The sequence below is a fragment of the Arachis stenosperma genome, chromosome 4, assembly GCF_014773155.1.
Source record: "Arachis stenosperma cultivar V10309 chromosome 4, arast.V10309.gnm1.PFL2, whole genome shotgun sequence".
Taxonomy (NCBI): domain Eukaryota; kingdom Viridiplantae; phylum Streptophyta; class Magnoliopsida; order Fabales; family Fabaceae; genus Arachis; species Arachis stenosperma.
Genome location: NC_080380.1, coordinates 110,640,022 through 110,660,560, shown reverse-complemented (window position 1 = coordinate 110,660,560; position 20,539 = coordinate 110,640,022). Strand labels below are relative to the sequence as shown.

Sequence of the window (20,539 nt, the reverse complement as noted above, 5' to 3'; positions counted from 1 at the left end):
TATATTAGGAATAGAAGGCGGGTTCATTCTTCGATTGATCGAAGAGTGAACACACTGCCACTAAGGCGAGATGCATTAGATAATATCATTGGGGAGGGTGGAGATAGAAATTGCATATGGGAGTTAATAATCAGTTTGAATGCATTTTCAACTTTATGTGAATTGCTACAAGTTCAAGGTGGATTAGATGAAGATGGTCATGTTGGCATAGGAGAGCAAGTAGCTACTTTCTTAATCATATTAGCTCACCATACCAAAAATCGCAGCATACAAGTTAGGTTCTATAGATCTGGTGAAACTATTAGTAGGTATTTTCACAAGGTATTGTGTTCGATTTTGCATGTCCAAAGTATCTTATTTGGAAAGGCAGATCCTGTACCGGAAGATTGTGTAGATCCCAGATGGAAATGGTTCAAGGTAGGTCGTGTATGTAGCTCTAATTTTTATTGGTCAAGTTTACTCTGTGTGTAATAACTATTTTTTTACATTTGATAGGGTTGTCTAGGAGCATTAGATGGAACTTAAATAGATGTCACAGTCCCAAAGAGTGATAAATCTAGATTTTGGACGAGAAAATCTAGAATATCCACCAATGTCTTAGGAGTTTGCAATCGGAACATGAATTTTGTCTATGTCCCTAGCAGTTGGGAAGGATCGGCATCTGATTCAAGGGTACTTAGGGATGCTATTACTCAACGTAATGGCTTGAAAATACTTATTGGTATGTCTAAATTAATCTTTTGAAAATAATAATAACTATTGTTTATGAGAATTACAGTGTATTTCTTATATTTTTTCATCCTTCTATTTTAGGGTGTTATTACTTAGTAGATGCTGGCTATACCAATGGGAGAGGATTTTTATCTCCTTATAGAAATGTTCGCTATCATGTGAATGAGTGGGTTCAAGGTCATCAGGCACCACAAAATTGTCTAGAGTTATTTAATAAGAAGCACTCTTCAGCTAGAAATGTGATTGAGCGGTGTTTTGGGTTGCTTAAGAAAAGATATACAATTTTACGAAGTCCCTCGTTCTATCCTATTAGGGTTCAGAGCCACATTATTATTGCTTGTTGTTTGTTACAAAATTTTATTTGTATGAACATGGATGTTGATCCCGAAGAAGATGCAACTCTTTTGCCAAAACACATACCCGTAGGAGATGATACTATAGTTGATGAAGGTGATACAATTGATTTTGTGAAAAGTAGCCATGAGTGGACTCAATGGCGTGAGGACCTAGCAATCGAGATGTGGGAAATATGGAGAGGAGAACGTGGCGTGTAGAATTTTTATCTTTGCCAGTTTTGTTATGTTTGTAATTGGCCTAGACTATAAATTATTGTATTTGAATTCATTTCAATTTTTTTCTTTGTGCAATATGTATTTGCCAACTCGGATTTATAATTTGTATTCTAATTAAACATATAATTAGACAAGGTTTTGTTTTAATTGTTTCAAAGATGTCAAAATTCTAGAATTTTATTGAAATATTTAAATTATGTTAATATTGTGCTAGTGATTATTCTAATTATACTGCAATTATAATTTCGAGGTTTTAGTTTGCTAGTAAGTAATTTCGAGGTTTTAGTTTGCAAGTATGTTAATATTGTGCTAGTGATTATTCTAATTAAACATATTTTGTTTTTATTTGCTAGTAGGTTTTAGTTCGCTGTAAGTAATTCTAAAGATAATTCTAATACCATTGAACTCTAATTTTGATAGTAATTATGCTGCCATGTTTTACTTTATTTGTTGTTATCTAGCAACAAATGGCCTCCATACCTCGCCAATGGACTGAACAAGAAACTGAACAATTTGTGGTGTTCATGGAGTAATTGGTTATTGAAGGCAAGAGGGTAGATGCCGGTCAATTTAAGCCAGGGGAATTTCAAAATCTGGTGGACAAGTTGAATGAGAAGTTTCCTGGATGTGGTCTCACTGTAAAGCACATTAGAAACAAACAGACGCGCCTAAAAGAAAAATATATGTTTGTGGCTGAGATGTTGGGTTGTAGTGGTTTTGGGTGAAATTCTGAAAAAATGTGTGTTGAAGTAAATAGTAAACAAGTACTGGAAGCTTGGGGAAAGGTGTGATCGTAATTTTTTCGCATTTAAAAGTGAATCTTGGTCGAACGCTGAAGAGTCTTGGTTTTAACACAATAGAGATCATGCAAATTGCAAAAAAAATTTGTGCAAAATCCAGAATTGAAGGCAACCTTTTGGAGTTTGGACGAGGAAAAGGTGGCATTCGCTCGAGATATAATGGAAAACTTTTAGCTAGTGTTTAGTGTATTGCTAAACTTACTGAGATATTTTGGTAAACTTACTAGGGTATTTTGATAAACTTAATAGACTTCTCAGTGTTATGTTGTTTTTTTCTTATGTTGGACAATTGAAGTACACTACCTACATTGCAACTCTTTTATGCGTTCCGTTGAATTTTATTTGTATTGGGCAATTTGTTTATGTTGATTTTCTGCTATTATACAACTAAGTTATCCACTAGGTGAATCTTAATTGCATTATGCAATTTTGCACTTAAAACTATGCAATTCCACAAAAAATTTTCAATTCTGCATTATCTATGTTAACTTTCAGGTGAATTTTACTTGTATTGGGTAATTTTGCCCCAAAATATACTCTAATAAGTATCTATAATTTTACTTCATCAAATTTTGCTTAGTATGTATTGATTTTCTGCTATTCTGCACTTAAGTTAATCAACGGATCTAATGTATCTCTTACATTAATTTTCTGCATAATATTTACAACTTGAGTTCTTAATTTTTGCACCTACATATTCATGAAAAGAAACCAAAATATACTCTTATAAGTTAAAAAAAGATACTATTAGCTAAAAAAAAAAACAGCAAACCAAAATACATATAAAAGAAACCACTTTCCATTGAATTTTCAATTTACATAAGTTCATTACAAGTGAAGGAACCAACAAACAATTGTTTATTCCCTAAAACTATACAAATATAACTTATGCTATTCTTAAAGCATCCAATAGCTGTGAGAATAGTTTTCTTATCACTGCAGATGTACTATTTGGAAGACCAAGAGAGCTTTCAAAAATAGAAATGGTTATCAAGAATTGGAGACTTAGTAGTCTTGAGGAAGATGACTGAGAGTTCTTGGTTGATGGAGGACGTATATAGATATTGTGAAAATCAACATATTTACCAGCTAGATTGCTATGACTAACCATGACAATGCCTATAAGTCTCCTGCATATACAAATGAATGGGGATTTATGAATTAGTTATATCATCGGTAAAACTTTAAAAAATAAAAAACTACAATGATGGGAATAATTCAAAGATTTGATAGATATGATTATCCTTAAAGCAACAACAAGTGTGAGCCTTTTGATTAATTTAAATGAAAACTACTTACATCTTATCCAACATAGAAGTTGTTTGTTACAAAATCCAAAAATCCTAATAGAAATCAAAGCAATTGGTTTAGACTTTCAGATGATAAATGGATAGAAAAAGTATCATGAACAACTCCTTCAGTTCTGATTTTAACAACCTAGAAATTAGTAAGATATTTCTACCAAAAACTGAAAATGGGAGAAATTCCTAATATGCCAATTGATTAATCTAGTCATAAAATTGATTAACTACTTACCTCAACATACATAAGAAATAACTGCCAAAAGAAGAGTAGGTTTAGATACATTAATCTTATTAGAAAAATGGAATGAATCATGCAGAGACAAAAACAAGCTTTATGAGGTGTTAACCATAACACCTTTTTTAGTATTATTAGGAATAACTGAATTGCAATATCTGACTGTATTAAAAGACCTTAACAAAAATAGCAAAGAAATTCAGATTTAATTTAAGAGATAATGTCAAATATGTTTCTTAGTCGTAAGCTTTTTTCCATTGTTTTTTCCTTTATGCAGTAGTATTTTTTGAAATCAGACCACAAAAAATCACATCCAATGAGGTGATTTCAATCAATTTTTATGACAATAACAATTACAGGAAAGCAATCTCTTTCATTCTCTCTCTATTTTTACTAATACCATGAAATTGAAAACAAATTATTAAAGTTCCTAACTAACAAATTGCACAACTTTGAGTTAGTGTGACTAAATCAGATAGAAAAACAAAACGGTATGTGAATTTGTTTGACATTGGGTTCTTACCTCTAAGGGCTGTATGGGAAACACGATGTTGGTCAGAAATGTGGATTCAATCTGAAACAAGTTCTTATCAGGGCTTCCCAACCATTGGACAATTAGCTGAATCCAGAAGAATTTGGAGTTTTGAAGGGTCCACATTGAGTCTATCCTTGAGGAAACAATTCACTGCCAGCCATGGGAAGCATCGGAACCCTTGAACCCAATATCCTAAACTCAGAAACAAATCCTCAAACACACTGTACCTGCGAACACCCACACAACAATTAGGGAGAAAAGAGATTTCTGGGGGCAGGGTGGGACGGGGTGGGAACCCTCGAACCAATTTGGGAAAAGTGGAAACTGAATAGCTTTTTTCCTTTTAATTATTGAATTTTTAATTTAAATTAAGAGGGTAAAATAGTCATTTTAATTATGTAGTGTCTTGTTCTATGTAAACAAATATAATATTAGACATTATACTAATATCATGTCTATCATATCCAAACGACATACATAAACACAAATATTTTATGTCTATGTCTCAAGTGTCTATGTCTTAATATCTATGTCTTAATATATACACAAAACAAACGCAGCCTCATGGAATAAACGATTAGGTGTGTGTTTGGATTGCAGTTTACAAACGGGAGTTTGCATAAAATTGATTTTGCAAACTTGATTTTGATAAAAAGTAAGTTTGTGTTAAAGTGATTTATGTTTGGTAATTTTTGTATCAAAACAAATTATAGTAAAATAAATGTTGTTTGGCTTATACCATTCAAAATCACTTTTAGATAAAAAATTACTGAAATGGACATCAACTTAAATAATTTTTTTATATTATCCTATCATTTTAATTTAGATATTTAAATAGATCTTATTAGTTAATTTTATAATAAAATTAATATTTATTTACTAAAATAAAAATAACATATAAAAATAGACAAAATATATTTTTAAATAAAAATAAAAAATATAAATTATACATATATATATATATATATATATATATATATATATATATATATATATGTAAAAGAATATTTAATCAAATACGTTATATTTTTTAAGTATTAATGTAAGAATGTTACTTTAGTATTTTTTTTACATCGTAGACTCAATAATCTTATTCTTAATATTAATTTAGAATCCAACGTTTATGATTTTATTATTATCTATGATTAATTTTTTATTTAATTTATCTTTTTTAATAGAATCATAATTTATATTACAAAAAATTACACTAAAATTATAGTATACGAGAATTATAATTAAAAAAGAGAGTACTAAAAATAATAAAAATAAATAAATATTTACTTTGTAAGAATTGAAACAAATCTGAAATTTCTTGATGATTTTTTTATATAGTATATTTTTAGTATTTTTAGTATTCTTTTTTTAGTATGCTATAATTTTTTACTATTATTATGATTTACAGTTAATTTTTTGTTTAATTTACTTTACCTAATAGAATTAATAAATTATATTATAAAAAGATAATAACAAACATAATACCCAAAAATCACAATTATAAAAATGTATAATGTCAAACAAACAGTTGAAAAAAAAATAAATAATAGAAAAATAGAGCTCATATAAATAAAAATAACAAAAATTCTACAAATAATACAATAACATACATAAAGGATAAAGTTGGTAAAAAGTAAATAAATGGTTAGTATCCAGGGCTAAAAGCCGTTAAGAAAACGCAGAAGCTAAAAATAGTTGCTTCTTATAAACGTGGTTTCGGTAGTAAAATCACTTTTGCGTTCATGAGAAAAAAAATTTGCCAAACCAAAATTTGAAACTTTCAAAAAGTCTAAACGTGCTTCTTTCCTTCCAACGATTCCAAACACACCCTAAAAGTCTTGCCATTTTTTAACATTTTTGTTGTAGGCATGCCATATTCATAACTAAAATGCACCATTTGTCTGCGTTGTAGTTTCATTATGCTGTATTCTTTATATTTTAGTTGAATTGTTCGGCACAATTTGTATGTTCATTTAAACAATTGTTTGTACTTTTTCTACATTTTATATCTAAGTTGCCATTGGTAGTAAGTCTGTTTTAGTGCAAAGATTATGGAGGGAATTGAAGATTTTTGTAGTTAAATTTGTTTTAAATATGTTTAGTTTAAAACATGCTATATTCAACTTGTTTGTTGTAATTGCTATGATAAATAGTTCTATGAAATAAACTTGCGTTGAATGCGTATCTTTTACTTCTACCATTATCCAGACATAGTTACAACACTTGATTGATCTAATTGTCGTTATGCTCATGTTTTCTTAGGTAAATTTCATGTGACCTTTGTAAATTTACATAAATAATTCCATGCAGGAGTTAATTAAGCTGAGTAGTCATCAACTAAAGTCAAGTTAGTTGGGATCCAATGAACTTTGATTACTTGTGGTCTAAAATGTAAGTATAATATTCACTATTAATTAGTCTTAAAATCATTCACTCACATAAATAATATTAGAGTTAAGTATTTTTTTCGTCCTTAAGGTCTGGGACAAAAATAAAATTCGTCCCCAATCTTTTTTTATTATTAAAATCATTCTCAATGTTACAAAACGTTATAAAATCGTCTTTTACTACTTCAATTTTATTATCTTGACCAAATTACCCTTTATAATTAATAAAAATAATATTAAAACAAAAACAAAAACAAAAAACCCTCCCCAAAAGGTAGAGAAGGAGGCGGGGCGAAGATGGTACGATGGTGGAAAGAAAGAAAAGAAGAATTGAGATTTGTGGTTAGGAGGAGGGGGTTCCGAAGAAAGGGATAGGAGGAAGAGTAAAAAGAAGGAGATGAGAGGGAAGAAACCGAAAAGATACAGGGTTTGGGTTTGGGTGGGGGGTTATTTTGTTTTTTTAATATTATTTTTATTAATTATAAAAGGTAATTTGGTCAAGATAATAAAATTAAAGTAGTAAAGAATGATTTTATAACGTTTTGTAACGTTCAGAATAATTTTAATAAGAAAAAAAGGTCAAGAACGAATTTGATTTTTGCCCCAAACCTTAGGGACCAAAAAAATGCTTAACCTATAATATTATTAAATTTTTTATTTCTGAAACTCACTAACACTCAAATATAGAGGAGAGAATTTCTTGTACTTCAATACATACGCATTTCATTTGATGGAGCACACTTTACAAACATATAAGTATCACCAATTTATAGATGTTATAGGCGGTGATTTATATTACAACTTGTAGCTAAAACACACTTTCTAAAATCTTGTATAGCTGATAAACTATTCCTATGTATTGGCGGTAAGAAACTTGTAGATATACCTCTTGCATGCTTTTTGACTTCTCAAACTTTTCAGCACATATATCAACTAATCAAAATTGAACTATTAACCAAATTGCTCTTGGCTCATATGTGCATGTATTTTAGTTATTTCTTGGTCTTTGTATCCATACAACTCTGATTACTAGCTGAATTAGTCATCATTCATGAAAAACCTAATGTGGTGGTGTAGTATAAGTTGATTTAATTTTTTTTAATCAATATTGCTTTTCTTAAATTAGACTTACATAGTTCATTGTTTCAAATATCTTCTTCAATTGGTAAAAAAATTCGTTCTTCAATGATTTTGTAAATATATTTGTAACTTATTTTTTGGTAGGACAATATTTTATCACAATTTTTTTTCATTCACTAACTTCTCTAATTATATGACATCAAATATCAATATATTACTGAATTTTTGCAAAGTGCAATAGTTAACTTGTTATCACAAAATATTGTTATTAGAGTATTTTGTTTCTCGTTCAATTCTTCAAGGATTCTTCTTATTTACATTGTTTGTGTTGCACAACTTGTTGGTGTTATATATTCTGCTTCTGCTGTAGAGAGAGCAATTACTAGTTATTTTTTCGATGACGATAAAATTGCACCAGAACCAAGATGAAATACAAATCCTAAAGTTCTTTTTCTTGCTTTTATATCTCCGCCCCAATCACTATCAATGTAATCGAAAAGGTTCATTTTATTAATATTTTCATAATAAATACCATTATTTAAAGAATCTGTTTTGCAGCTTGCAAATGGTTAGTATAACGCTCCTCCATAAATCTGCTAAGTAATCCAATTCCAAACAGGATATCTGGTCTAGTCGCAGTCAAGTACCTTAGACTTCCAAATCAAATTTTTGTAATAAGTGGGATTTACCGCTCTTGCTTTATCTTCTCTCAAAAACTTAAACTTTTCTTCGACCGAAGTAGAAACTGATTTTGATTGCTCCATCTAAAATTTCTTCAAAAGGTCATTTGTATATTTCTTCTGAGAAATAAAAATTCCATCATCTTTTTGAACTACCTTAATACCAAGAAAGTAAGACATCAAGCCCATATCTGTAGTTTCAAAGTGCTTTATTATAGCCTCCTTGAATTCTACAATTATCTTTAAATTGTTGCCGATAAAGATAAAATTATCAACATAAAGATACATGAGCAAGATATTTCTAAGTTCAACGAACTTGATATAAAGAGAATATTCAAATGAACATCTTCTGAAATACTAAAACCATTCTAAGTGAAATAAGAATCAATCTTCTTGTACCATGCTTTTGGTGCTTGTTTTAACCCGTACAAAAAGCTTTCTCCAATATGTAAACTTTATCTTTTTCTCTAAGAACTTCATATCTTACAGGTTGCTCCTTATACACTTCTTTTTCTAATGTACCATTTAAAAATGATAACTTAACATCCATTTGATATATCTTCTACTTAATTAATTCGAATAGTATCTAATCTAGCAATGGGAGTAAATACTTCAAAGTAATCAATGCCTGATTTTTGTTTGTATATCCCTTAGCAACTAATCTTGCTTTGAAACGATAAACTTCACCATTAAGATTGTATTTAGTTTTATAAACTCACTTTACTACAATAGGCTTCTTGTTTGCCGGTAAATCTATCAGCTCTCATGTGTCATTCTTCTAAATAGCATAAATTTTCTCATCCATTGCTTTCTTCCAATTGTTGTCTTTAGAGGCTTTTCAAAGTTCAACGGCTCACAATTTGAAAATAGAGCAAAATTTATGATTTTTTCATCGGACGAATCGTCGTCATTGCCAACTTCATAATCTGCTAATCTAGTGGGTAGTCTCCGCTCTCTTTGAGGTCTTCTAGACGATTCTGGTTGTTCAATTGTGTCTAATTTTCTTTCTTTTTCTTCATCACACGTATTTGGAATTACAATTTGCTATTTTTCTGTCTTTCTATTCCAGTCCCACATGCCTTTCTTGTCAAATGTCACGTCTCTGCTGATAATCACCTTCTTTGATTCTGGATTATACAAATTGTATGATTTTGAGTATGTGATATAACTGATAAAGATATACTTTTTGCCTTTGTCATCTAACTTCTTCCTTAATTAATCTGTAACATGGGCATAAATAATACATCCAAAGACTCTGAAATGATGAATGGAAGGCCTCTTTCCACTCCAAGCTTCTTCAGGAGTTTTATCACGAACATTCTTCATTAGACACTTATTTAAAATATGTACTGCTATCACAACTGCTTCTACCTAAAATTCTTTAGGCAGTTGTTTTGATTTGAGCATGCATCTGACTCTATCCATGATCGTTCTATTCTTTCTTTCAACAACTCTATTTTGTTGAAGAGTATATCTAGTTATTAGTTGGTGTTAAATTTCGTGTTGCTTAAAGTAATCTGAACATTATTTTGTTCTTCTGTCAATTCTGAGGATTTTGATTTTACAGCCACTTTGTTTTTCGACAAACACCTTGAATGTCTTGAAAGCATCACATGCTTCTAATTTCTTGTTCAAAACATATATCCATGTATATCTACTAAAATTATCAATAATAGTGATAAAATACCTGCTACAACCATTGCTTGGAACTTCAACAGAACAAAGATCTAAACGCATAATTTAATTTCGAGTAATCTTCTAGTTCTCCATACCTTTCTTGTAGGAAATGGATCTTTGCTTCTTTCTCAATTGCCAAATCTCACAAACACAATTAGGAATATGAACCCGTGGTAAAGCAAAAACAATTCCTTTTTTTAACATGTAATTTAGGACAGAAAAATAAAAATCTCCAAACTACATATGCTACAGCCAACTATCATCAAGTGTCACAGAACTCAAGCAAGAGGGATTAACATGTTGAATTTTCAATGAACATATTCTGTTTAAAGTAAACTTTGCTTTATCTCTGAATCTTTTATTGTTGTCAAACACAGTGCAATATCCACGATAAGTTACCATCTTATATCCTTTCTCATATAACTACCCCTACTCAGTAAATTGTAATCAAGTCCAAGAGTATAGAAAATATCAAAAATATAACTCAGAGAACCATCCTTTAAACTAATTGGTATTCACCCTTTTTTCTTCAATATGGATCTTTGTAATATTACCAAATTTTAATAATAGTTTAACTGAATCATCTAGTGAAGAAAATAATTCTTTTCTACCAAATATATCACTACAAGAAAAAAGGCCTATCGCCATACTTTTTTTTTGCTACGCTTCAAAATCGTGGCCAAAAGGAGTCAATGACCACGCCTTTTATGAGGGTGGCGATTGATTAGAGATTTGGCCATGCTTTTTTTGCTATGCTTCAAAAGCGTGGCCAAAAGGGGTCAATGGCCATACTTTTATGAGGATGGCAATTGATTAGAGATTTGTCCACACTTTTTCTTGCCACGCTTTTACGAAGGTTGCAATTGATTAGAGATTTTGCCATGTTTTTTCTTGTCACCCTTCAAAAGCGTGACTGAAAGAAGTCAATGGCCATGCTTTTTAAGGACTACCAATTCAGCCATTAAGAGAGCATACCGGTTTTTTTAAAAACCCTAAATAAAATACCCCACCCCCAAATCACCACCTCTACTCCTCTCTGGTGCCGACGCCATCCAGCCCAGAAGCCACCGTCATCCTCAATCTCTCTCCTAGCGTCATTGTTAGTCTTTCTCTCTATGTCGTGTGTTTTCGGTGTCTCGTTTTGCGTTGTTTGTTCTCAACCTCAGAGCACTGTTGTTCTGTCTGCCATCGCCGTGGTGCACTTGTGTCGTTCTCACTCCTCAGCGCCGTCGTTCTCAGCAGACAAGAGTAGCATGGTTCTTAGCAAGTCAGCATCGTCACTGCTGTCAGTGTTGTGACATCGTGGTGCTCTGTCTCTCTTCTTCATCGTTGCATCTTTTCGCTTCCAATTTATACATATATAACATTTTTAATAAAAAAATTTATGACGAAAAACTCATATAAATACATCATAAAATGATTTTGATTGTAATCTGATCCAAATTTTTCTACTTAAAAAATTAATTTTAATATTTAAAATTATCTTAATTTATTTTTAAAAATGATAATTCTTTTAATTTTAAAACTCAGAGGATAACTACCAATTCGATACTTAAAAAATTTAGATACCGACAAAAAAGTTTCTAAAATATTATCGACAAAATATTTTCTGAATGATTTGAATATGCGAGAAATATAACTAATATAAAATATTATATTTTTTAAGTGATAAATAATTTTTGTATTTAACAAACGGACTTATCCATTTAATCTAATTTTTTATGGCAATATTTGAATAAATATTTAGAAGATAAAAAAATTTGAAACAAAATTTGATTTCTAAATTTTTTTATTTTTTTAAAAAATTTAGCCATTCACAATAAAATTTTTTAAAACATTCCCTTGATATAAAATTATTAAATTTTAAAGATAAATTTTTTTATTAATTTAATACTATTTATAAAAAATTATGTCAAAATTTTATATCTCAAATTTTTTAAAAATATATATTTAATATTTATTTTTTATTCCGTTTTAAAAATTTTTAAAAAGTTTTTTAATTATTTGGAATTATTTTTGTGAGTGATTTGAATTTTTGGTATTATACTATTATTTAATTGTTTATTCTTTCTTTTTTCTTTTTCTTTTTTTTTATTTATTTTAACTCATGTACGTGTGATAGTGATACTGAGTACTCGCTGCTCTGACCTCTCAGACAGTAGCAAAGACCCGCCCCCTAGTCCCCAACTTTACTCATCCACCCCGCCACTCTCCCTCTCGAATCAACTCTCAGGTATCAATTCCATTCATCTCGTAACTTTCCACTTCATATTTCTAACTAGTTACGAATGCTCTAAAACTTCCCAAGATTTTAGTAACTAACTTTCCTGTTATTCCATAATAACTAAAACTTTGGGGGGTCTTCTTTTTTCTTTTTTTTTTTTTAAATCTTATACCACGTGCATGTTGTTTTGAATTTTGATGGAGTGTTCAGAGGATTGTTGTTGAAAGTCATGGTAAATATTTAAGCTTTGTGATGCTATGGTGTTAAAATAGGGGTTTTAAGGGTTTAGTATCAAGTTTGAACTTCGAACACTGTGCCCTTGGAATAAACACATGTTTGTTTGATAGACTGTTCGAAACCTTGCTCCCTTGCAAGAAAACTAACTTCCGTAGCTTGCTATGTAAAAATTTTTCCTAATGTTATTGTAAATGACCTCTGAACTATGTAGGTAAGGTTGCAGCTCTGATATATTCAATCATAAGATAAGGATGCAGGCAACTGCTGGAGTTGCAATGATGGGTTCTCTGCAGCAACCCGTTTGGACCAAGGGGCTGTCTTTCCCTTCAAATAAAGGGTATGGCGGTAATGGATTTATCCCTCAACTAACGTTCCACAATGCAAAACCATGCAAAGCATCTCCTGTTGAAGGTAGTTTAGTCACAGGGGCTCCATCATCTTTGTCTGTCTCAGTGCCTGAAATCGGAGGTAACTATGCTTCTACCATTTGATTGAAAGAATTCTCAATAATATCTTAGCCAGATGTATATATGGTATTTAAATGGCGACTATGCAAATATCAGGGGATGGAAGCAAGTTCTTGGACTACGGCTTGAGTGAAGCTGATCCCGAGGTTCGTGAAATTATTGACAAGGAAAAGGACCGACAATTTAAAAGTCTAGAGCTTATTGCCTCTGAGAATTTTACTTCTAGAGCAGTGATGGAAGCAGTTGGTTCATGCCTTACAAACAAGTACTCTGAAGGGCTACCGGGTAAAAGGTAGAGTCACCATTTACTTTTTCATATTATTAAAAATTAAAAGTTTGGTTCCTTTTTTCCTTCTTTAATCTTACTGATTGGGTACTCGTTATACTTGTAAGGTACTATGGTGGTAATGAGTTTATTGACGAGCTTGAGATCCTATGCCAAGAAAGGGCACTAGCTGCATTCCATGTAGATGGAGAGAAGTGGGGTGTAAATGTTCAACCATTATCTGGTTCCCCAGCTAATTTTGCAGTATATACTGCAATTCTCAAACCGCATGATCGAATAATGGTAAACTACTTTTCATTTACTTTAATTTAACCAACACTATATAGTGGTCTGTGATGGTCTTAACTTACTACGGTAAGTTGCTAGGGTTTGGACTTGCCTCATGGGGGACATTTGTCGCATGGATTCATGACACCTAAAAGACGTGTATCAGGAACATCAATTTATTTTGAATCTATGCCTTATCGACTTGATGAGTCAACAGGTATTTTTTTTGTAATTGAATTAGTGCAGATATAGTTGCTAATTTCTTTGATAAAATTTTAACCTTTTTTGGAATCATATAAGGTCTTATTGATTATGATATGTTGGAGAAAACTGCTATTCTCTTCCGGCCCAAACTCATTATTGCTGGTGCTAGTGCTTATCCTCGAGACATTGACTACCATCACTTCAGAAAAGTATGTTTTCTATCTGATTATTTTCTGGAGTTTATCTTGCTCATGATATGTCCTCACATCATGATTGGCAAGAAGCTAATTATGTCTCATACTCGTGAAGATTGCAGATGAAGTAGGCGCTTTTCTTATGATGGATATGGCTCATATAAGTGGGCTTGTTGCTGCATCTGTGCTTGCTAATCCCTTTGAGTTTTGTGATATTGTGACCACCACAACCCATAAGGTCTATCATGAGGCTTTTCCATATTGTGTTTTTGTTTTTTAAAAAACCAATGTTATTGTTTTATTCGAATCCATCTAACATGTAATTTTTCTTTGTCATACTTACGAAACATACTGGTTACTTAATCCATTATATATTTTTCCCTCCAGTCCTTGAGAGGTCCAAGAGGTGGAATGATATTCTTCAAGAAAGATCCGGTGCATGGTGTTGATCTAGAGTCTGCCATTAACAATGCCGTTTTTCCTGGCCTTCAGGTAAATTAGCAATGTCCCGCTAGCTTATTGAGAGGATGCGAGGATTGTATACACCTATGCAGTCTGACATTTATGTTTTCTTTACCTTTGTTAGTTTGAGATTCTAATATTGTGCTGAATCAATTGAATAGGGTGGTCCTCATAACCACACTATTGGAGGACTAGCAGTTTGCTTGAAGCATGCCCAATCTCAGGAATTTAAAATTTACCAGAACCAGGTATATGTCTTTTCATTGTTGGTTAGAATTGGGCATATTAAGCTACTTCCTAACTACCAAGCATGCATGTGGCTGCCATCTTGCAGGTGGTGTCTAACTGTAGAGCTCTGGCTAACCGGTTAATCGAGCATGGGTATAAACTGGTCTCTGGTGGTAGTGATAACCACCTGGTTCTTGTCGATCTGCGGCCAGCTGTAAGCCTCTGCTCTCATTTTGTTTAAATTGTCAGATTTGATTCTTAATTCTCTCTTTTTCTTGCAAACTTGCAGTGTAAATTGCATTGTAAAGCTTCACATGCTTTTATATGTAAAAAGACATGATCATATTGCATAATGTAAAAAATCACCACCCTTTCCTTATTCTGGCTATGTATCATATTAATTGGCATTACATCCTTTAGGGTATTGATGGCGCCCGAGTAGAGAAGATTCTGGACATGGCTTCCATAACCCTCAACAAGAATTCAGTGCCAGGTGAGATCCTTAGTGTATTATTTTCTAATGTATTCTTGGTGATGATTATGCTACATTTCATTGACATGCCTAATCACAAAAGGTGACAAGAGCGCCCTAGTTCCGGGAGGCATTCGCATTGGATCGCCTGCAATGACGACAAGAGGACTTGGGGAGAAAGAATTCACATTAATAGCAGACTTGATTCATGAGGGTGTGCAGATAAGTCTCGAAGCCAAGAGTCTGGTCTCAGGGACAAAACTACAAGACTTTTTGAAGTTCGTAACATCTCCAGGGTTTCCTTTAGGAGACAAAGTCTCAAAGTTGCGTAGTAAAGTTGAAGATCTTACTACTAAGTATCCAATCCCTGGTGTCTAAATAGGTTAGTTGTTTCAATAAGCGATAGAAACTAAGATGGTTAGAAATTTTGGTATAATAACTTACATGCTTCATATATGCTACTGAATTGTTTTATAAAAAGGTTTATCTTTCCTTGCAAAATGTGTCCCCTCCTTTAATCCCTTAAAGAAAAGAAAATCCTTTTGTAGATGTTGGCTACATTTTTGTTTTATAATTTTATTTTGTTGCGGTCTTGGTGCATTTTGATATATACTCCTAAGGAAATATTCAGATCAAGACCCAAAAGAAACATAACTGGAAGGCTTAAAATTTGCTAGATAGAAGAACACGAAAGAAACATCATCTCTCAAAATATGAAAGTATGTAGGAATCTAATTCGGGTATTCATTCATTGTTTTTGGTGCTACATTCTTGTGAATATCGTGTAGGTAACAAATGTAAGAAGTATAATGACCTCCAAGTCTTGCTCTGCGGACACGTACATACATGCTAAAATAAATAATTAGAAAAAGAAATAGGTGAAATTTTCCTTTTCCTATTAACACAACACAATTGCTGAAAGTTCATATTCTGCAATGGTCCTTTCGCTTGTATGGTGTATTATGTACGTGTTTGATTGGTAATTGTGTTTAATTTTTTTTTCTTTTTCAAAATTTCAGCTATACCTCTTCTTGGTTTCACTGTACAGAATGACTCCCGTGACTGTGAGTGCATAGCCCATCATTCCTATAACTGAAATTGGATTCTTGAATATCAGAATTGAGACAACCACTGCAACTGCCCCCTTTGCATTTCCTAGAACCTGTGAAAAGATTTGGCAAATCACATTTATATTTAGTTGGTTACACCACATATGACTTAAGGAACTGAATGCATCTCCTAAATCATGTGTATAACACCTTTACTAACAGAATATTATGCTTCCACTGCGCTAATGCCCTCCTGCACGTCTATATATGATAGGAGCCTTTACTTTAATGACCGAGCCATCAGAGTGGTGCAGTGGAAGCGTGATATTCTATTAGTGAGGGTGTTACAATGTGTGGTAATATGAGTCTTTAGTTTATTAATTTATTGCTTTATGGAGTTGATATTTGACCACAAAGCAAAGAAGTATCAAAGTCACTCTTCTATGCACTCTTTTAATCTCACCATATGCTGATATGCACATGAAATTTAATAATGGTGAGTGATACAGAATATCTTTCCTTGTAAATACTATACTGAAAAGGGCAGTTAATGTAGGATATTTCTTTATCAAGTGATAATGAAAGAAAACCTTTAAAGAAAATGTGATTTTTTTTAAAAAGGATAGAATAATTTCTCCTAAGTAAGCTATAATTATTGTGCACTTTACTAGTTATCTGATCTAATTAGGGGTGAATGCACTCATCATGTTTTTCAATCGAGTCTATTTTACTTTAGAGGAGCTACTATATTCATCCAATGACCAAAAAAAAAAAAAAAACCCCTCAATATATTTGATTGGAAAACATGGCATTGGGAAATACCTGAAGGGTGAGTGCACTTGTATGTTTTGTGACCAAAAAATTGGTCAAGTTCACAAAATATGCAAGAGAGGAACTGAACAGCAGATACCATACAATTCTGATATCATTTCTTGCAAGATCCACTGTGGTCCCAATCACATTTTTCTCCATCAGTAATGTTGCTGGAAACAACACCAACATTGCTATAGGTGCCATGTAAAGTAGAAGATTCATAGAATTCAACTTTTCCCTGAAAACCATCATCGAAGTAGTAAAATTAAAATGGTTGATAGTTGCTATTTGGGATGTTAACACCACCTGGGTGCTGTGTCATAAGAGCTGAAATGTTCTTTATGCACGCTTAGTAGCTGTTTTGGTATAGAAATAGAGTTATTGAAACACACAAATCATAAACAAAGAAAATGTTTGTCATGTAAGAAAGAGATAGAAATATAACTTCTTATGGCTTATCTTTATCTTAATATCTGAAGTGGAGTTTTAGAGTAATGGTTGAGTTATTTCCGATTTTTCGTATAACTTTTAAGATTATGAGTTCAAGTCATGAAAACAATCACCGATGTAAAGGAGAAAATAGATAAACTCATTACCCCTCTGAGGACAATAAAATAGATTGAAGCACCGATTTGAATGCTCTGGCAGCAGTTGATGAAACACAAATCAAAAACCCAAACAGATGGAAACTTCGTTCACCCTGCATCACAAAATAAATAAAAAAAATATTAAAAGAGTTACATCGCTTACATCACATGTGAGAAAGAGGATAATTGCTTTGATTATTATAAGGTCCTATCAAATTTGATGATGTGTTATAGTGCCAATGTCAGTGTCAGTGAGAGTAATTATCCAAAGTGACATAACTAATAACATGAAGTTGAAATGGCAATTGGCATAATGAATTAGTGACATAATATTACTTTTCTTAACGTGACTGATTGATATTAATAGAAGACTAAACTAAAACACAATTTAAAATGTGAATGATCAAATGAAAAAATTAAAACGAGCACAAATTTTGAACAATTAAATATAGATAAGGACTAATATAATTAATAAAAGCAATTGTTTGAAAAGGCTGAGTTCATAACCATAAAAATAATAAAAAAGTTAAGACTGAAATAATGAGGAGAACTTTAAAGCTGTTGATGCTGGAAAACTGGTGCAATGGACTTGTTACATATCAAGCAAGCTGAATATTCTTGCAGTTTTAGGGTATCTTGTCTTTTCCCTAGTAATGGCTTATCAAAACTTTTTAATTGGAATACTACTTTCCTAGCTAAAGAAACATATTGACTGATCTATCTTACCTAGCAATATAAAATTATGTTGGAATTAATTTCTCACCATAAGATGAGTTAATAATGAAGAATCTACATATTGGATCACTTGTTTGGGAGTTAAGGGAAATGAATTAGAGGATTAAATATGATTTCTATTTAATTGACATGCTTAAGTGAAGGAAGAGGAAATTAAGAGATGTATTAGTTTTTTCCGACTCCACAATCAAGAATCTCTTGCTAGGATAGACATGTATCCATACAAGAAACTTGTCCTACTGCATGTTTTTGTTGAAGTTATTATCTCTATCAGCTTCCCATAACCATAAGCATAGGTTTTCAGTCACTAATGCACAAATTAGCTGCTGTATTATGAAAGGTTGAAACAAAGATGGAAACAATTTCAACCATTGTTCATGCATGCAGATATTTACATATTTTTCTCTAAACTTCAATTATTTCATCAATTTATGATTAGGCATCATCAATTGTTATCTACTTCCCTTGGATTCTCAACAGTAAAAACACCACATAAAAGCTAAAAACACATGCAATTTATGGCAGATATAGGAGTATATACCCAAATTTCTCCCCCAACGAATTTCATATTAGACTTTTTGATCTCCAATAAAAATTTATTACTTTGGAAGTCTTTAAGTTAGACAGTATGGTCCTTTTATCACTGAGAATTAAATGTTGAATATGCATATTGACAAATAAGCTTCTAATAAATTTTATTATAAAGCAGCTAGATCCTCAATAAATACTATTAATCCTCTTTATAAAGGAACCAATCCATCTCCAGAGCCTCTAAAGTAATAAAAATTTATTAAAAGTTAAAATGTTTGATTTAAAATTTCTAAAGAACTAATTTGGATATTTAGTCAGTAAATAAATTTACCCCAGTAGCTATGATGACTCCTCCAACAACAGGCAACAGGGTACAATATGTAACCCAAGCCTCTCTTTTGCTGGTCATGAAATAGGCGAAAACGGCAGTGAAGAACGGCGTGGTGGCGCCGATGGCCTGGTTAAAGGACACTGGAATGTAGTTAAGCGATATGTTTCCACAGACGACAGAGAAGCAGAAAACAAGGCTAAGGAAACAAATCTTGGCAAACTGTCTCCTTGATTGTATGTTCTGCAAAGGGACAACTTGCATTATTGAAATGGCAATGAAGCTGAGAAGAGAACACATCATCATGTGACACATGGTGAGGAAAACAGGGTACTTGAAACCATAGTTGCTTAGCAAGTACTTGTTCAGAAGGAGAACACCAATGTTGGAACTGTACCAAGAAATCACCACCCCTATGGTTGGCCACGGAATTGCCTTCATAATATAATATGATAACAACAAGAATCTGGGTCTTAACAAATGGGTTTTAAGCAAATTGATACCTTTTTTTTGTTTTCTTGGCTGAGAAATTCTCAAGGTGGAAGGTTTTCTAACTGATGGTGTAATGTATGATTATAAGTTAAGAAAAAAACTTAAAAGAGAGGGAGAAGTGATTGCATATGAAGCTATATTTCATCTCAAAAAAAAAAAAAAAAAAAAAAAGCTGAGAAGGGACACATACCCCACCAATTTGTTTGAGGTGTATCTTTATACTTCTGGTTACAGTTCTAACTTTTCACATTTATTAAGAGATTATTAGACCTTAATTTGGACTAACTTAAACTAATAGAGTAAATGTGATTTGCCGTTATATTGATTCAAAAGTTTAAAGTAATAATTTTATGTATTTTATATTAGAGAAATGTTTTGTGACCAATATTTTTTTTTCTTATTTTTTACTTTTTTTAATGGGTTATTTTTACTTTGCTTATGTATTATTTACACTAACTAATTTTTCACCTTTTTTTTTTTTACTAAAAGCATTGATCAACAAACATTCTCCATTATATTATATACATCTCATATAATCTGTGTTTTTTTTTTTGGTAAAATCATATAATCTGTTGTGATAAGTTCTGATGTGATGCCCATTTCCAATGAAATTCTATTTACCAAAGGATGACTCTATTAAATGTAGTTTGAAAATGTTTCATTATAAATAGAGGCTTAAGCCTCTGAATGAAAACACAAGCAATAAAGCATTTCTCTCTCTTCTTTTATAATATGCTTTTCTCTTTCATACTATTCTCCCTCTTATACTTTATTATAATTAATTATATCTACTATATTGATATACTAATTCTAGTGAATATTACTATTGAATTATTAATTATATTTCCATATTTATATTTGTTACTTCCTTATTATTTAGTTATTTTACAAACGTTATCAGCACGAAGCTCTAACAAAATTTTAGGAAGACTCCAGGTAACAAATTTTATTATGTCGAATCTTTCAT

General features: G+C 31.7%; 3 protein-coding genes across 4 annotated transcripts; 2 read left to right on the top strand and 1 right to left on the bottom strand.

The window, feature by feature from the left end:
• The first annotated feature begins 618 nt into the window (after positions 1-618).
• LOC130975314 (uncharacterized) lies at positions 619-1,286 on the top strand. The gene is made up of 2 exons (XM_057900125.1): positions 619-721; positions 814-1,286. Exons 1-2 carry the CDS (start codon positions 619-621, stop codon positions 1,284-1,286), a joined length of 576 nt encoding a protein of 191 aa, XP_057756108.1.
• Positions 1,287-12,108: 10,822 nt separating this feature from the next.
• Positions 12,109-16,278, top strand: LOC130974057 (serine hydroxymethyltransferase 3, chloroplastic-like). The gene is made up of 13 exons (XM_057898799.1): positions 12,109-12,229; positions 12,669-12,925; positions 13,021-13,216; positions 13,318-13,492; positions 13,577-13,694; positions 13,778-13,890; positions 13,991-14,113; positions 14,263-14,367; positions 14,499-14,585; positions 14,672-14,779; positions 14,986-15,058; positions 15,141-15,419; positions 16,057-16,278. Exons 2-12 carry the CDS (start codon positions 12,709-12,711, stop codon positions 15,413-15,415), a joined length of 1,590 nt encoding a protein of 529 aa, XP_057754782.1. The 5' UTR covers positions 12,109-12,229; positions 12,669-12,708; the 3' UTR covers positions 15,416-15,419; positions 16,057-16,278.
• On the bottom strand, positions 15,701-19,641 carry LOC130974058 (probable sugar phosphate/phosphate translocator At5g05820). 2 transcript variants are annotated; one of them, XM_057898801.1, is made up of 5 exons: positions 19,442-19,534; positions 19,084-19,323; positions 17,496-17,599; positions 16,909-17,137; positions 15,703-16,199 (listed from the first exon to the last, which is right to left on the bottom strand). In XM_057898801.1, the coding sequence occupies exons 2-5, from the start codon at positions 19,159-19,161 to the stop codon at positions 16,053-16,055; spliced, it is 558 nt and encodes a 185-aa protein (XP_057754784.1). In that variant the 5' UTR covers positions 19,162-19,323; positions 19,442-19,534; the 3' UTR covers positions 15,703-16,052. The 2 variants fall into 2 exon arrangements, with proteins under 2 accessions (XP_057754783.1, XP_057754784.1); XM_057898800.1 differs by having other exon boundaries at positions 15,701-16,199; positions 19,084-19,641.
• Between the last annotated feature and the right edge of the window lie 898 nt (positions 19,642-20,539).

What these genes read in the sequence shown, in the direction of transcription:
- LOC130974058 (XM_057898800.1), bottom strand. Translation starts at nt 19,521, where the DNA reads ATGAAGGCAATTCCGTGGCCAACCATAGGGGTGGTGATTTCTTGGTAC. An exon ending in ATTTTATTGTCCTCAGAGGG is followed by an intron (nt 17,138 to 17,495) that starts GTAATGAGTTTA and finishes GATGGTTTTCAG; the next exon opens with GGAAAAGTTGAATTCTATGA. An exon ending in CAAGTGCACTCACCCTTCAG is followed by an intron (nt 16,200 to 16,908) that starts GTATTTCCCAAT and finishes ATCTTTTCACAG; the next exon opens with GTTCTAGGAAATGCAAAGGG.
- LOC130974057 (XM_057898799.1), top strand. Translation starts at nt 12,709, where the DNA reads ATGCAGGCAACTGCTGGAGTTGCAATGATGGGTTCTCTGCAGCAACCC. An exon ending in ACTACCATCACTTCAGAAAA is followed by an intron (nt 13,891 to 13,990) that starts GTATGTTTTCTA and finishes ATACTCGTGAAG; the next exon opens with ATTGCAGATGAAGTAGGCGC. An exon ending in TTAAAATTTACCAGAACCAG is followed by an intron (nt 14,586 to 14,671) that starts GTATATGTCTTT and finishes GCCATCTTGCAG; the next exon opens with GTGGTGTCTAACTGTAGAGC.
- LOC130975314 (XM_057900125.1), top strand. Translation starts at nt 619, where the DNA reads ATGAATTTTGTCTATGTCCCTAGCAGTTGGGAAGGATCGGCATCTGAT. An exon ending in TGGCTTGAAAATACTTATTG is followed by an intron (nt 722 to 813) that starts GTATGTCTAAAT and finishes CTTCTATTTTAG; the next exon opens with GGTGTTATTACTTAGTAGAT.